This window comes from Etheostoma cragini, chromosome 10, assembly GCF_013103735.1.
Source record: "Etheostoma cragini isolate CJK2018 chromosome 10, CSU_Ecrag_1.0, whole genome shotgun sequence".
Lineage (NCBI taxonomy): Eukaryota > Metazoa > Chordata > Actinopteri > Perciformes > Percidae > Etheostoma > Etheostoma cragini.
Genome location: NC_048416.1, coordinates 3,308,095 through 3,324,981, shown reverse-complemented (window position 1 = coordinate 3,324,981; position 16,887 = coordinate 3,308,095). Strand labels below are relative to the sequence as shown.

Genomic DNA, 16,887 nt, shown 5'->3' with positions numbered 1-16,887 from the left:
CTTTATATCCAGTGCCCCCAGAGGAACCAACACTTGTTTAGAAAGCAGTCTAATCTTAAACATGACAATTAGTGGACCTCCGTCAGACAGTTAGTTCTGTTACGTTTTTCTGAATCTGCACCATGTGTGTCAAGTTTTTCGACCGGTCATTCTATCTTAGCTGAAAAAGAACATCTCGTCTCTTTGGATAGGCTTTGGTCTCGACCTGAGACTTCACGTCATTAATCCTTCAAGGAGTCATGCTGTCTCCAAAAACTGGAGGACTCACACTAAGAGACACATATTTTCCTATAATGTAAAATCACTTAAGAAATAAACAATTATTGACAGGAAATCAATGTCTATGTAATTTTCCCATTACAAGATCAATTTCCAAAATATGTTTTTTTTATTCCTCCTTTTTAATCAACTTCAGCATGGGTGTGTAAACTTACTCAAGCCACTGTATTGTGCACAAAGGGATAGGCATCATCCCAGTGTCACCCTGCAGACCAATGCGTGAAGGAACTGATATAATGTTTTTGTCTCAGGCACTTACACCTGTCAGACAATCTGTTGGAGCAGCTTCCTGCCGTAGCGCTGAAGACCGCTCCCAGGCTTGAGCTCCTCTCTCTGCATGGCAACCCCTGGACCTGTGACTGTCAGCTCCACTGGTTAATAGAATGGAGCTCCACACATGAAGGTAAGGACGCATACAGGATAACTCCAATCATATTTTCTCACATTAAAACACTATTCCCTACTTCTTGGGCACCAAAAAGTTTCATCTAGACCGGATAACAAAGGACTATGTTAAGTTACGTTAATCCATTTGTTGGCCTCCTTGGCGAAAGAGAACAAGCTCAAGACATAATGTTGTCTCCAGCAACTCCTGAGTAAAATACCTGGGTCTTTAGCTGTTGAATTCTCCACTTGTTAGCAAACCGTTACTAATACTTCACACATCCAGCATTTACAAAGCAACAGTATCGTTCATTCGGAGTCGTGTTTCTGACAAACGGCAAGCATTCTCTCTTTTAACTCTGTTTGTGGTCTGGACCAACTCCTGAAGGAAATATCTGGCTTTTTAGCTTCTAAACGCGGCACTGTGTTCAGCAGCTAGTCTCTGTGTCTGCGTTCTGTTTATGCTTAAGGGGTAGTGTGGTTTTAAAGCTGTTAAATGGAGATGGAGATCAAGACACTAAGTCGTGTGGCTGATTTGCTCCGGCCAAGGTAAAACATAAATGTTAACCTTTTTTAAATGAAAAATTTGTAGTTTATTTGTCTTAGCAAGACAAAGAATGTAATACCTGGTTGTAACTTATTTCTTTATTATTATTATTATTATTGCACAGAAAGTAAAATGACTCTGGGCTTCAGACGTGTGTTTTTGACCAGAAGCAGAGCATAGTGCTGGCAGAAAAATGTTCTGCACGACATATGAAGAACACAGCTTCTCTCAATAAACTGACTGTATTTGATCCACATCCAGTGTAGAAAATCAATTACATTTGTTTTTCGATTTCTTTATCCCTCTTTTTTGGTCAATATTTTTCATGACACGTGCTTTTTCTTATTTGTCATTGCTTTGTTACGTTTAACCAGTTCCATATGCTAGCTGTTTATATCAACACAACCGTTATTATTTCACTGTTTTTGGCCTGCTTCATTTGAAAATAAGGGTCGCATGAACCTTTACTGAACTCAAACTGAAGAGACAAAAATTGTATCTGCATTTTTTCAAAACCCTATAATCCCAGATTCACGTTTTATTCATCCCCCTTTCCCCCTTCTTTTCCTTTCTCCCATCTTAATTCATTCCGGACTTTTTCCCTCACAACATACCTTCAGCTGCCACTTCCCTCTTAAATTTTCTCCAACTTCGTCTTTCCCTCTAAATCCATCAAATTGTTTTCCATTGTTCCTTCTCCTCCTGCCATGTTATCTTTTCTACTCTCCCCCTCTTTCTTCCAGGCGTAATAAAGTGCAAGAAGGAACGTGGCTCCAGTGACACTTGCCCCATGTGCTCCTCTCCTCAACCCCTGAATGGGAGCCTGTTGCTAGAACAGACTCCAGACAAGCTCACCTGTGAACGGCCATCTCTTCGCTCCACCCTTAAAAAGTGGGACAATCCTGTATGGGCTGAGACTGAAGCAGAGCCTGACCTCCCGTACACGCGGGACTTTGAAAAGCCTTTGGGCCGTCTGACTTTTGTTCTCTCTGACAGCCATGCAAACAGCGCTCATGTGGCGTGTGACGTGCGACACCCTGGAGATAGTTCACCCATGACTTGGACAGGAAATCCACATTCACCTGGGGAGTTGTCTGTCAATGTGTCACTGGTGACTGTCCTGGAGTGTGAGATTGATCGGGAGACGTTGCAAAATCTATGGCAATTGGTCGCCTATTACTATGAAAGCCCTGCTATTTTGGAGAGAGGTCAGCAGAGAGGCAATGCAAGTGGAGTTACCTTTCAATATGTCCAAGCCATAAATGAAAATTCTCCATATTTCACAGAATTAAAAGGGTATTTGGTAGCGGAACCCTTGTGGCTGCTTCAACCCAGAGTCACTTTAAAGCTCAACAGACAGCAGACAACAAGCAAGAAACTGGTGATGGATTTCACTACTGTAATCACCAAGCAAGTCAACAGCCATAGAAGGACGGGAGATGACAATGACCACACCATGCCCTGGGCTCTAATTCGCAAAAGGACAGCCGGGCGGGTTCAGACTGCTCTCGAGGGTTCAAAGGTTAACTTGGAGTGCAGTGTTGTCACTTCAGATCAGGAGGTGAAGGTGGAATGGATGCTTCCAGATTTGTCCATTGTGGAAGATACAACTGATAAAGTTGAAATTTCTGAACGAGGAGAACTTGTGATTTTGAATGCCACGCTGTCTGACTCAGGCCTTTACCACTGTATGGTCAGAACCATAGCCGGTGTGGACTTGGTGCCTATGAGGCTCACCATCAAACAACTCTCACTCAGCCCTACCGCTTTCAATGGTCAGAAAATTGTAGTTGAAAAGGGACAGTCTTTTACCCTCCCTTGTGAGGTGACCTCAGTCCTGCCCAGTCAAATTATGTGGTACCTACCTAAAAACCAAATTGTTCTTCCCACGCAACAGACAAGACGGGCAGAAGTGATGGAAAATGGGACCTTGTTTGTAAGAAGGTTAACACAAGAAGATGCTGGGGAATATACCTGCCTAACCTCAAATCTGTATGGCGTAGACATGCTATCACACATGGTGGAAGTCAAAGGAGAAAAGACTTCTGATAGGTCCAAAGTACAGACTGCGCAAGAGCAGCCGATGTTGACGATTGGCGTGGAGGAAGGAGAGGGTTCAGGGGGAGATTACCAGGAAATTGTACGTCCTTTTGCTACCCAATTCCCTAAGAAGGTAGGAACACACCAAAGGAATTCTAATGTTCTTTCAAAAAGGAAAAGAATCAAAGATTTAAAGAGAAAACCCAATAAATCTGTAAAGGAGTTGGATCCAAATCGTTGGGCCGAGATATTGGCTAAAGCTAATGCTAAACCAAGCGTTGCTCTGCCCACAGAGCAGTCACTACCAGCGCCTAGCACTGTAACCGTCCAAACAATTACTTCCAAACCTACTACTACAGCTGCTTCGATAACAACTGCTACTGCTGACAACTTACCCCTTACTGCTACCCCTCCTGATATTAGTACAGAGCCAAGACATTTCCCCATCCACACAAAAGCTAAGACTGAAGCCTATCCTACAGAGAAGAAAGTGGATAGCCCAGAAACATCTGAAAGTCTGCCAGAGGTTTTACAACCACCGCCAGCCAAAAGTACAGAACCAACCCCCCACAAGGTTGGTGGGATCGGAATAAAAACAGAAGCTGTCACAGACCGCACTGCTCTTGGAACACCTCAACCAGTCGATCAGTCAGAAAACAAGCACTCTGGAGAGGGGCGAAGGAACAACCACCTTGTTCCTGGTCAGTCAAACAGGAGAAGACCACCGTATAGACGTAGAAAACCCCCGATGAAAAATGTCCGACCGCATGGACAGCCCTTCTACCATTCATCGAACAAGCCCAAAACAACTGTTCCCCCAACTACAACCACCACCACACCAACAACAACCACCACCACACCAACAACAACCACCACCACACCAACAACAACCACCACCACACCAACAACAACCACCACCACACCAACAACAACGACGACCATACCAACAACGATGAGCACAACTGCAACTACTACTACTACTACTACTACTACTACTACTACAATAACACCTGTTCCAACTACAGTGGAAAACCATGAAACCTTGTCTGCTGAGTATCAGACTGAGGAAGATGAAGGCGAATACTATGAAGAATATAACTACAAGGATAGTGGTAGTTTGGATGCCAAGGAAGATTTAAAAAGTAAAACCCCGCATACCTCTCATGATCTTGACAGTAGCCTTACCAATTTTCCATCTGCTAGAGAAAAGGATGTAAATAGCTCTCCACCTAATCCAAAGACGATTGTCACTCCAAAGAAAGATGGTATGCTTCATCCAACTGATAGAACTGTTGAAGAAAAGGAGACAGACACCGTCAACCTAAAGGAGTCTGAGAGACAGAGGGTTAAGATAAGAACACAAACTGAAGAAAAGGTTAAAGACAATCCAAATCTGGCAGGAGAGAGTGAGAGGGAGGTAACAACAGCAGTGGAAAAGCAAGAAATGGACAAAACAGACACAGGAGGCATTAAGAAAGATGCAAAAAAAACTGAAAGGGAATGGGCCACACAGAGCTACAATACGGGGGATAGCAGCCGCTTAACTACACAAAATAGACCAAGACCTAACACTAAACCTTTAACAGAACAAAATGCACCAACCCAAGCACAAACTTCATCTTCCAAGATCATTACCTCACATTCAACAAGAGGCAGAACAAGAGAAGAAGTCCCACAGAAAGAGCATAAAGATCTAAACAAGGCTAAAGTGAAGCCTGAGATCCACAGTTTCCCTATAATGGAGCCGGTTCACCCCTGGCTCCATCAGAACAAACAGGCAGGAGGGCAAACCACTACTTCCAGGACGACACAGACAAACCAAGACAGAAATACAGGAAGACAGGGGGAAGGGAATCAAGGCAGACATTCCCAACATCCCAGAGTCCCCCCGACCTCCCACTGGACTTCACAGCATCATCACCATCAATACTACCCTCTCTACCCTTCCTGGCCAGGTCAAAGGGCATTTCCTTATCCAAGGCAAGGTAAATACAGCTGATGTGTAAGGATTTCTTTTTGAAATTAGAGTGTGATGACCAAATGTGACTGATTTGTTAACTGTTTAATTCAATAAAGCTGACCAAAGTTTCAGAGATAAAGATATAAAACAAGATGATTTTATGCACTTGACTTGCTACATACTCAAAATGGCAATATTATGTTTGCTTAATCCTATTTGGAATGCATGGCTATATATTTGTCCTCTGGTCCTAGGTCCTGGGTCACACCCTGTGCCCACACACAGACCCTGGCCTGTCCCCCACCCCTGGGTTCAAAGCCCGGTTGTCACCAACCGACCAGAGATCACAGCTGAAACAGTGAAGCCCAAACCTACAGTTTCTGGAACAACAGGGAACTCCAAAGTTACCCTCTCTAATCCCTATTTGCCACATCACCATCACCATCATCTTCAAAATCACCATGTGGATGGCAGGACCCAAACCAGAGACCAACTGTTTCTATCAAGGCTGAGGAACAGATACAGACAGGTACGAGGCCAGGTGGTTTTGTGCAGTATGCTATCATTAGAATTTGGTATCTAAATACTCATGAAGTGCTTTAAAAACACAAAGTGAGTAAGTAGCATTTCGCTTGCTTAGAAACACAATTGCTAATGATGACCATGATTATCGATCATCTCTCAGAAATGGGATTTCATTCCAGGTGAATGGGTTAAAGAGTCCCTTTTACACTCTTTTTTTTTCTCCAGAATTAGATTTGTACTCTTGGGGTCTACTAGAATACGGTCACATGCATTGATGTTCAAAAAAACATGTTTTCATACTGCCCATTGCTGCAGCTCCCTTGCTTAAAACACAATAGGCTCGTTCAAAATGAGGCCTTGCCTCACCTGTAAAGTAGACGAGAGCAGGCAGCAGCAGCAGCCGGGGGGGCGGGGACAAAAAGGCGCGGTGAAGTCGGACAGTTTTCAGCCGTTTCCAGCAGCCTTCAGGCTGAACAGGAAGTCACAGAAACACTCACATCCTGTTAGGTGTGATTCTGATTTAATAAAATGTTATCAGACCTATAAATCAGCTTGTACAAGTCTCCAGTTGTTTTATTACGACAGAGTAGCTGCCAAATGCTTTACATACAATCTGTTCCTGATTGTAGATGACCTGTAATCTGAACGGATTCAGACTTCTAAACACCACTATCAGCCACACACACGTGTTCTGTTCAGAAAAAAAACGTCAAATCAGTCAAATAGCAGTTAAAATCCCTTCAATTTAAAAACAATAAGAGGTTTATATAAAACGTCATCTTGTTGATTCGATTCTGAACGAATCAGCTGTTAAATCAGCTGAGAACCAGGTGTTTCACAGCATTCCCTGGGCCCTCGTCTCAAACCTCCGGCTGCCTTGATCTCCTGAGGTCATGGTTGCCTGCGTGTGCATGACGTCAGAGCAAGTCGGGAACAAGTCGGACACAAATCTACCCAGCATGCATTGGGCGGCGGCGGTGATCGATTCTGCGCATCTCCAATGAGCTTTCTGCCTGAACTCATGGCTCGCCTTCATGAAAAGCCCACTCTGCTCTGATTGGTCAGATTGGTCAACACTTGGTCAACCAAATACAAACAAGCAACTGAGTAGGCTGTGCTTGCTCAGGCAGCACCTACTGACAGCAATATGAAAAACTGTTTTTTGTACTTCATACCTTTTGCGTATTACATACACACAAAAATAACACACTAAAAGAAGGGGGAGATTCAAATATAGGGAGTCTTTAAGACTACTAACATGATTTTGATTTTTCCAGGCGCAGCTTGATCGCATTGCTCAGTTAGGGAGGATGGTGACACCCAAACCTCGCACTAGCTACCACAATCCTCCATCTCCGATCACACCTAAACCCAACCCTCCATCTCCAAATAGACCCTACATCCCCAGACCTGCAGCACCCACTTCTTATTACACTTACAACCTGCAACCACCGAACCCTGCTAAACCTTCATCCTCTTCATCATTATCTGGTTTCATCACAACCCCTCATCCTCCTCACCATCCCACCACCCCTGGGGCTCTGTATGGAGGTCGGTGGCCTGTTGGAGGTAGATATACACACTATTGAAGAGATATGGGCAATGTATCTATAAAATAAGCAGTCTATTTGAGTCAGTGATTGTGATATTATTTTGTGTTGTCTTTGTAGCAGGACGTATCAGCTCTCGGCGGCCCACTGCTGCTCCCCCTTTCCCATGGGTGTTGGCATCTGGAAGTGATCAGCTGAAGCCCCGTATTACCACTTTGACCACAGCTAGTGTGTCAGTGCTGGCGGAGAGTGATGTGTTCCTGCCTTGCAAAGCAACCGGGAATCCCGAACCCAACATTGCATGGACCAAAGTCTCCACAGGTAAGAGGGACAGAGAGGTAAAAAAAGAAAAACATGGAAGGGATAAGGAAATGAAGCTTACATCAGAAAAGGTAAATGTAGGAAAACCCCCAGTTGCTTTCAGCTCATTCATCTTACTGGCCCTGGGTTAGACCAGGTCCAAGTCAAGTCTAAAGTCTTTGAGCTAACGTCCAAATATTTTGCATTTAGCCCTTCTTCTGTTTGAGTCTTGTTGTAAGAATTTAAGGCCAAATTAATTTAAAGTCAAAGCTTCTGGTGAATGGCACAGGTTCAAAATAAAGATTGCTCTCAAGTCCGAGTCAAGTCTGAATATCTTTTGAGGATGAGTCTCAAATGTGTCATAATCAGTTATGAGACTGAGAATTAAAATATCTCCCACTATCGTCTCTTAACCCTCTTGGCTCCCCTCTCAGGTGCCACCATCCCAGCCAACACCAAGCATGGTCCCCGTTTTGAAGTCTTCAAAAATGGAACTTTTGTTCTAAGAAACATCCAGCTTCAGGATAGAGGCCAGTACCTCTGCACAGCCCAGAACAGCCTCGGATCAGATCGCATGGTCATTACCTTAGCCGTCCAGACTGAAGCACCCAGGATCCAGCCGCCCAAGTCCACAGAGATAGCAGTCTACTTAGGGAAAAGCGTGACTCTTGACTGCTTTGCTTCGGGAAAACCCCCTGCCCAAATATCCTGGATTCTTCCCGACAGGACATTTGTACGGGAAATCGGGACTGTTCACACTTCCCTTTCTCCGATGTCTCTGCTTCAAAATGGAACCCTTCATATTCACTCTCTCAATTTCTCCAGCAAAGGCGACTATAAATGTATTGCAAGCAACGCAGCAGGTGCTGATACAATCACTTATCATCTCCATGTGGCAGCTCTGCCTCCAACCATCAGCGAAGAAGCAATGGATACTGTGATCATTCAGCCAGGTATAGTACAGAACTGTGACATCCCTAAACCTCTCATAACAGAAGGTTTTTCTCATGCTACGGCTGGTAACAAAGACAATAAATGGTTTGCAATGTCATAAATAATAATCTAACTAATGAAATCCCATTTAACCAGGCAGGAGTGTGTATGTCCACTGCTCTGCGAAGGGCGAACCCGTGCCTGCTCTGAAATGGATGCTCCCAGCAGGGATCCATGTTAAGACTTCACAGTTCCTTGGACGCAGGCTGTTTGTCTTCCCCAATGGGACGCTGTATGTGAAGAATGTTTTGCCAGTTGATGCTGGGAGGTATGAAATGCATTTATTTAAGTCTGTTTTCAGCCTTTTTGTCTATGCACTGGTCCAGTTGAACGTATGTATGTATGTATGTATGTATGTATGTATGTATGTATGTTCAACTGGACATTTGAGAGTTATTCCAGTACTTTGTATTTTGACATTATACTTGCAAAACTAATGGCATTCCCATCAGCCTAAGAAAAGTACAAGTAAAAAGTACAAAGTCTTTGGAGATTAGACTCCATTGTTATAGTAACAGTTTGTATGTAGGGGAAGAGAACCATCATAACCCGATGGAATCTAGACACCAGTGGAGGCGAGTAAGGAGCCCGAAGACCAGACCGAAAGAGGCTCCCGACCGGTCAGCTGGCGTAGATGACTGGAGGTGGATGGGGGGGTGGGGGGTTGCACTCTTCGCCTGAAACAACAGCTGATAGCAAAGGGAGAAACAGATTTTTAAAAGCAGATTTGTGACTCTGTCAGTGGCCCTTGCAACTTGTGTACGATTCTGATTGGTTTAGCAGGAAGGTGAACGCCTCCAACACCTGATTCGATTTAGGTAGAGAGCGTTGATTACCTGAAAAAATTCACGCTGAGCTATATTTCAATCAGGAGAAACTAATTTGCAGATATGAAACAGTAATACACAGCATGATGACAATTCAATTAGTTGGTTAACAGCGGATTTGATTTAGGAGAGCAGCAATTAAAAGTTAGTGCTTCCTGAAAGAATTTACGCTGAGCTGCATTTAGGACCTACAAAATGTAAATTTTCAACTTCTGCCTTTGAAGCATTTATTGTCTGAAGTTGTGTACCTTCCTTTTCTGTCCGTTTGAAATATTTTCCTCGGACTGTTGATCGGAGCCCTTACGCTGCTGTCGATCCTTCCACAGGTACGAGTGTTTGGCCACTAATACTGTGGGCATTGCCAAAAGGACTGTTCAGCTGGAGGTGAGGGAAGATTCCCCCTCCCTCCCCCGCCAGCCTCCTCTCCCTCTTCCCGTCCCCCCAACCCACCACCATGGTGTGCCATCCCAACAACACTCTGTCTCAGCTATGTACGGGTCCGCTGTCTACCTCCACTGTCCAGAGTCTACCAGATCCACTAGAGGGACCATCTGGCAGTTACCCTCCAAGACCATCATGGAACATCGATACAGGTAACTTACTTTTTTAAATGTAGGACTATACTGTGCAATACTGGTCCTATTATAAATACATGAAAAGGTTTTAATTCCCTTTAAACTCATTGAGTGCTTTAATCTCAACCTCATTTCTTTCCCCAGTCCAGAGAGACCAATTAAAGTTTTCCGTAATGGGACTCTGAGGATTCTTCAGCTGACAGAGCTAGATGGTGGAAATTATGTGTGTGTCTTTCAGCGGCCCAATGGGGAGGACATGGAGCTTTTCCAGGTATGTACAGGACAGATAAGGACTTCAACGTGGCCAACTGTTTTCTATTAGTCTTCCTTTCATTTCTGGCTAAGGACACTTTTTGTGCATTAGGAATCCCCGCCTAGTTGTGTCAAGTGTCAAAGTCTGCTGTAAAGATGTCTAACATGTCATTACACTTAAGCTAAAAATCAAAGATGTGGTCTGTCTTCACAGTCATTGAAAGGGTTTACATTTTTATGTGTATGGGGTTGCAAAAACTTTCTTTTTAAATGCATTAGCTCATATTTCTTTACGCATTTGCTTTAGGTGGAGGTGGTAATGACCCCTCCCAGAATTGAACATGTGAGGACTGAACAGACGAGGGTCACCTTTGGAGAAAACTTCCAGGTAGGTTTGGAGCTCAAAGTTTAATTAAAGTAGGACAGGCTGGCTCGGACATTGTGGGCACCTTTGCACATTACCTGTTTTTCTACTATATTGTGTTTATTTGTCAAAATTATTGTATACATACAAATACATTTTACATTATAATAAGACATAAGGGTCTGATTTCCCTAGAGCACCTTAAAGCAGTGTTGACTGATTTGTTTTGCCCCCCCCCCCCGGGGGCAGTAAACACAACATTAACTCATTAACACCTTTTTAAAGTTAATATGGAAGATGTGGTGCCAATAGGTGCCAATCCTCCATTTGGAGTTTCTGTCCACTTCTGAATTTAAGTTTAATATTGCTCCCAACCCCCTTTTAGCTTTCCCATCCCCTTTTTCCCAGTCAACAACTCAGTCCTCTGTTTGGTGCTGGGCATTAAGTGTGCTAAGGGTTATCGGAGCTTTTCAATAGATGCTTTTACCTTTCTGAAAAGGTAAAAACACCACTAACCAATAATTTTACTCAGGAATTCTTCCTTACATTCATTTTTCTCCCTTATCCAGTTATCCTCCTTTCTTGGTCTCCTTTTTCAGGTGGACTGTGTTGCAACAGGCCTCCCTGACCCAGAAGTTACCTGGAGTCTCCCAGATGGAACTTTAATCAACAACGCCCTTCAATCGGACGACAGTGGCCTTCGCAACCGCCGCTATGTTATTTTTGGCAATGGAACTTTACTTCTCCAGCAAATGGGCAAAAGAGACGAGGGCGACTACACTTGTTATGCCAAGAACAAACTGGGCAAGGACGAAAGAAAAGTGAGCGTCACAGTGGGACCGAATGCTCCAAAGATTAGATTAAAATCCCAATCATTGGTAACAGTAAAGTTAGGAGGATCAGCAAAGTTGAGTTGTCAGGCAGCAGGTGAACCTACACCAAGAATTATGTGGATCTCACCAAGAAACAATGTGATTTCAATGTCATCGGACAAATTTCAGATCACGGACGATGGGACGTTAGTGGTGAAAAACGTAATGCTGGTTGACGAAGGGAAATATGCATGTGTGGCACGAAATTCTGCTGGTGACGATGTTAAAAACATGAAACTTGAAGCTGAACTCCAGGAACCCTTTATCAATGGCATGAAAGGGATGAGCACCACAAAGGTTATGGCTGTTTCCTACCAAACAGCGCTCCTGCATTGCAGAGTGGAAGGAAAACCTGAACCAAGAGTCTGGTGGGTCACTCCTTATGGCCACTCGCTCCCAACCCCATACCTGGGCGGTCGCTTCCAAGTCCACCGGAACGGGAGCTTGGAGCTGCGAGGGGTGAGGAAAACAGATGAAGGGAGGTACATGTGTCTGGCTAAAAACAATCTGGGTGAATCCTCACTTTTGGTTGAATTAGACGTGGCATCAATAGCCGAGAAACCAAGTTTTGCTGTTCCAAATATTGAAATCTTACCGATAAAGCAAGACGGCGAGACAATATACTTGGAGTGCCCCGCTCGCGGCAAGCCAAACCCGGAGTTCACATGGGTTCTGCCCAACGGGACGATGCTGACGCCTGGTGTTAGACTCCAACGCCTCACGCATCATCTGGGTAACGGAAAGCTAGAGATCTCTCAACCAGTCGCAAGTGATAAGGGAGTGTACCGGTGCCTGGCAAAAAACGTGGCAGGACAAGCGGAGAAACGTTATGCGCTGGAGGTGGGCAGAAAGCCACAGATCAGAGGATCTACAGGTATGTTTTTTTTTTCTCTTAAATGAAGGAAGCAGATGTCTTCTTAGTTTCATCAATAATAAGTCTAAAAGCAACAGTTTGCTCTGTTCCAAATCAGGGGAGGGGTTGGTAAACTTTTTTCCTTGGTTCGATTTCTTCTCACATAGAAAAAAATGCAAACAAAACTTCTCATTAAATGTCAGGTGAGGACATTTACTCCGCTCGTCGATTCAATGTGTTTTGGGCCAGAGTGAGAAGGGCTTAAAGGTCCGGATGGAGGTTCCTATCATCCCAAATATCCAAAACAACCAACCGTTCCAGAATTCTCTTGTGACTGGACCAAGACCACTTCCTGTAAAAGCTCTTGTTTTGGTCCACACCTAAGAAGAAGGGTTTATGTATTCAGATATGCCCAGACTAATCTTACCATGGGGGAAACCAAACTAGAGTCCAGACTAAATGCGGGTTTGAAAATATATGAGGAATCAATGGGAAATCTGGCCACATTGCTTTACTTGTATTGCATTTTTGTTGTATCAATCATATATGCAGGAAAATGATCTAATGTTAATCATTTTACTTCTCCAGGTGGGATGAAGATCACTTACGGCCTCAACCTCAACTTGCCCTGCACTGTGGATGGCTGGCCACAAGCATCGATCACATGGACCCTGCCTAATGGTCTCGTTTTGGACAAACCTCAGACAATTGGCCGGATATTTTATTTTGCCAATGGGACACTCCAAGTCAGGCAGGTCGCCACCTTTGACAAAGGAACCTACATCTGCAAGGCCTCCAACTCGTTTGGCTCCTCAACGCTATCCTACCCAGTCACAGTGATGGTTTTCCCTCCACGTATCACCAACACGCTGACCTCAATTACAAGAGTCAACCGGGGATCCCCGGTGAAGTTAAATTGTGTTACAAGTGGTATTCCCAAGCCGGATATTTCATGGACGTTGCCTGGGCGCACAACGCTGGTTCCGCATAATCGGTTCACGGTGCAGGGGGGAATTCACATGACAGAGGAGGGCAGTCTGGTCATACAGAACCCCATGCTCACGAACTCTGGCATTTACAAATGCAACGCTAAAAACGCACTCGGAACAGACTTTAAATCTACTTACCTACAAGTGGTCTGAGTGACATTTAAACTCATTTGATGGGGAAAATGTCACAGCAGAATTGAGACTGGAAGAGGATTTTTCATGATTTGAATATTCTGCACAATATAGATGCTCAGGAGAGAGAACTAAAACTGCCTCACTGGCAGCTTGACTCGAGACACCGTGCAAACAGTTTCCACTGAACAATGACATTTTGAAATGTGGACTTCACAGATAACATTCCGCTTTGGGGATTTTTTAACTGCAATTGAATTGTTTTATGGTGCAAATGTTGCAGAAGTCTCGTAATTCTACATTTCGGGCCTTAAAAAGAATTAATACTTGTCAAAGTGCCGTTTTAACTCACTGCTCAAAGCTTTGCCTTACCAGCCTTACCCTCTAAGTGATCTCACATTCCCCAAATGACAGCATCATTTTTTTTAATTTTACTTCACACTACAATTTTACTTTTACATACAACAACGTTGGTATGTAAACGAGTCTCAACGAGTAGTTGAGTGTCATAATTCCCAAAAGTGGGTATATCATCAACTATTCTACTCATGTGCTTATAAACCCTATTTTCTGAGCAGCAATTCTTGTCTGTGAGTATACAAATACCCCCTATTGCTGCTCTACAGTGTGTATCAGCGAATTAATTACTGTATGTATCAATGTGATTTATTCATGTTCATAATGGTGTTAAAGTATAAAAGTACAGCTCATATCTATGTTGTGAGCTTACAATGGATCTCAACAGTTGAGGGACATACAAAACGAAGTTGCACATAACAAGATATAAGTAAAAAATAAAACATACAGGTATTTATTGTTGTCAGTCAATTGTCTCATTTTTAACAACGCCTTGCTTAATTCAATTGACATGATTAGTAGTTACAAATGTACAGGCTCGGCTGCTCACACCAGCATTTAAAACACATAATTTCTGGCTAAATCAATTCATTCTAATGGAATTGCTGCACTGACTGATCACAGGGCTCACAAATCCCACATCATTTGAGTTGCTACCATGCTTTCATACACACACACACACACTTTTGTAGTACAACAACCGCATGAATGTGCGAAACCACAACACTGTTTGGGTGTGTACACATGCATCCAAATGTGTGTGTGGTATGTGAATGCGTTCTATATTTCACTGTTGGTTTGTGTTCCCCAGAATGTGAATGTCCCACCGAGCCTTGCTTCCAGACAAACGGGTCTTTGACTGGGAAAGAGGGGGACTTTGTCAGACTCAAGGGACTGTTCAACTGTGTGTGTGTGTGTGTGTGTGTGTTGTGCGTGTGTTGTGCGTGTGTGAGAAAGAGATTTTGTGTGTCTCTTTGAGAGACAGTGTGAATGTCTGTGAGGAAGAGATTGTGTCTGTGTGTGAGGGATTGTTTGACTCAGTGTGTGTGTGTGTGTGTGTGTGTGTGTGTAAGAGAGAGAAAGAGATTAATTGTGTCTTTTTGAGCGACAGCGTGTATGTCTGTGAGGAAGAGATTGTGTCTGTGTGTGTGAGGGATTATGTGACACAGTGAGAGGCGCGTGTGTGTGTGTGTGTGTGAGAGAGACTTTGACTTAGAGAGGGAAAACAAGATTGTTTGGTATTTCTGTCTGTATTTCAATCTGAAATCAACACAGGGAGTGTGTGTGCACGTGCATGCTGTATTTGTGCACAAGAGTGTTTGTGTGTTTCATGTTGTATTTTTTGTTGTTGTTGGTCAAAATGAAAGAAAAGCAGCTCGGACACAACAGCGCGTTGCACAGCTTCAGACGGTGAGTAATCCTGATTTCCTCTCTTTCTTGCATTTTTGTTTCATATCTCCAAAATGAACTTCTCATGAAAAAGCTGTCTGATTCCACCGGAAATTTCGAGATATTTCCCATAATATGATAATATTAACGTAACGGATGGAACCTGCACCAATTAAAAGAGTGGGAGCTAACTGTAAGCATGCCATTTAGATACCGACCACATTATGTTGGCCATGCTAGTAGTGTGGGAGGGGATGATCTTGGGATGGGAGTTTCACTCAATTGGTCAACAACCTTGATCCGGATCGAAATATCTCAACAACTGTTGGATGGATTACCACAAATTGTGGTATTAATATTGACAGTCAACCCTATTGACCCCTTCAGTTGGACTCCAGTTAGTGGAGGTTGACATTTTTGTTTTGCAGTCTTGACAACTATTGGATGGGTTAGGGTGAGGGTTAGTAATGATTTGGTGCAGACATTCATGCCCCCACCCCCACTCCAATACATCGGATTTAAACCAAATACCTGCAAAACTAATGACATTCCCATCAGCATCAGCTGTACTTTGTGTTTAGTGCCTTCAGCAAAGGGTGTGCTATTATGCTAATCCACAATGTTGTAAACATCATACTTGCTATCTAATTCCATTGGGGTCAGAGGGGACATGTCCCTCCCACTTTTTGAAGTCTCTCCCCCCCTCCCCCCCGTCCCCCCAATGTCAGTTTTAACATTGGGGAGACATACAATTTATAACCGGAGGGTCTGAGCGTCCTCAATACAATGTTGAATGTCAAACACTTACTTTCCTGCGTTCTGGGGAATTTTAATGCAACAATGCATTGTGCAAATGTCTTTATTTAGGTCAAGTAAATTATTATTCTCCTTCTCTTGTAAAAGACATGAGATCACAAAAAAGTACAAGTCTATTTTTCAATCTCCCGCTGTCGTCTTTTACAACCCACTGTAGCACAAGGTAGACGGTTCTTGTTGTTGTTATTTTACTGTCCTTCATATATTTTGAGGGGGACAAATCTACCTCTTCTACAAAATGGAAGGGACATATCCCCTGCATCCCCCCCCCCCCCCCCCCCCCCCCCCCCCCCCCCCCCCCCCCCAGAAATCTGCGCCTGTGGCCCCCTCCACCCCCACACACACTTTTTAATTTGTTTATTGTTTTTATTCTCTGTGATCAGCCTCTATTTTCTGGGTTTGGTATCATTATAGTTTCTAAATGTACATAGAAATGCAGGAAATGTGAAATCAAATCCACCCACGTTCACACACACACACACACACACACACTTCTCAAACTCAAAATGTGGTTGCAAATCTTACATTCATATCTTTCCTTGTGTGATAGACATCAATGAGTTAGTTCATCATTCTAGAGCCAAAACACGTTGGACTAACTGAAATAATCTATTAATCTATAAGATCACTCGTCCTAGGTTCAGCTGTTTTTGTCCTCTTTCTTCTAAGTGTCAACCCTATGCCGCTTGACCTCGAGTTCTCGTTAGCGTTTACCCAGCAGCCATCTCTAGCCAGGCTGGCGCGCTAATATTGATTCTGCTTCAAAATGGGAAAGTGTGCGAACCACATACACAAAAAACAGCACTGTGTGGAAATTGCGGCAAGATGCAAGAGACAATTTCTCACTTTGAGCACACGAAAAGCGTGGCTCGTTTATTCAACA

General features: G+C 43.6%; 2 protein-coding genes across 3 annotated transcripts in view; both read left to right on the top strand.

Moving 5' to 3' along the window:
- si:ch211-159i8.4 (matrix-remodeling-associated protein 5) overlaps nucleotides 1–13,895 on the top strand; it is a 31,337-nt gene extending 17,442 nt beyond the window's left edge. Inside the window, exons 6-17 of one of the 2 annotated variants that reach the window (XM_034883725.1) lie at nucleotides 531–682; nucleotides 1,954–5,235; nucleotides 5,465–5,739; nucleotides 7,013–7,304; nucleotides 7,409–7,606; nucleotides 8,020–8,538; nucleotides 8,675–8,846; nucleotides 9,732–9,998; nucleotides 10,125–10,251; nucleotides 10,540–10,620; nucleotides 11,196–12,342; nucleotides 12,910–13,895. In XM_034883725.1, the coding sequence (XP_034739616.1) occupies nucleotides 531–682; nucleotides 1,954–5,235; nucleotides 5,465–5,739; nucleotides 7,013–7,304; nucleotides 7,409–7,606; nucleotides 8,020–8,538; nucleotides 8,675–8,846; nucleotides 9,732–9,998; nucleotides 10,125–10,251; nucleotides 10,540–10,620; nucleotides 11,196–12,342; nucleotides 12,910–13,463 (7,066 nt within the window). In that variant the 3' untranslated portion in view covers nucleotides 13,464–13,895. Of the gene's footprint in view, nucleotides 1–530; nucleotides 683–1,953; nucleotides 5,236–5,464; nucleotides 5,740–7,012; nucleotides 7,305–7,405; nucleotides 7,607–8,019; nucleotides 8,539–8,674; nucleotides 8,847–9,731; nucleotides 9,999–10,124; nucleotides 10,252–10,539; nucleotides 10,621–11,195; nucleotides 12,343–12,909 lie in introns of both variants that reach the window. The other variant, XM_034883724.1, reaches the window with a different exon arrangement.
- Nucleotides 13,896–15,123: 1,228 nt separating this feature from the next.
- Nucleotides 15,124–16,887, top strand: part of rab33a (RAB33A, member RAS oncogene family) — a 13,584-nt gene continuing 11,820 nt past the window's right edge. The window contains exon 1 of the mRNA XM_034883726.1: nucleotides 15,124–15,209. The gene's annotated coding sequence lies outside the window, so the exon portion shown is untranslated. The remainder of the gene's footprint in view (nucleotides 15,210–16,887) is intronic.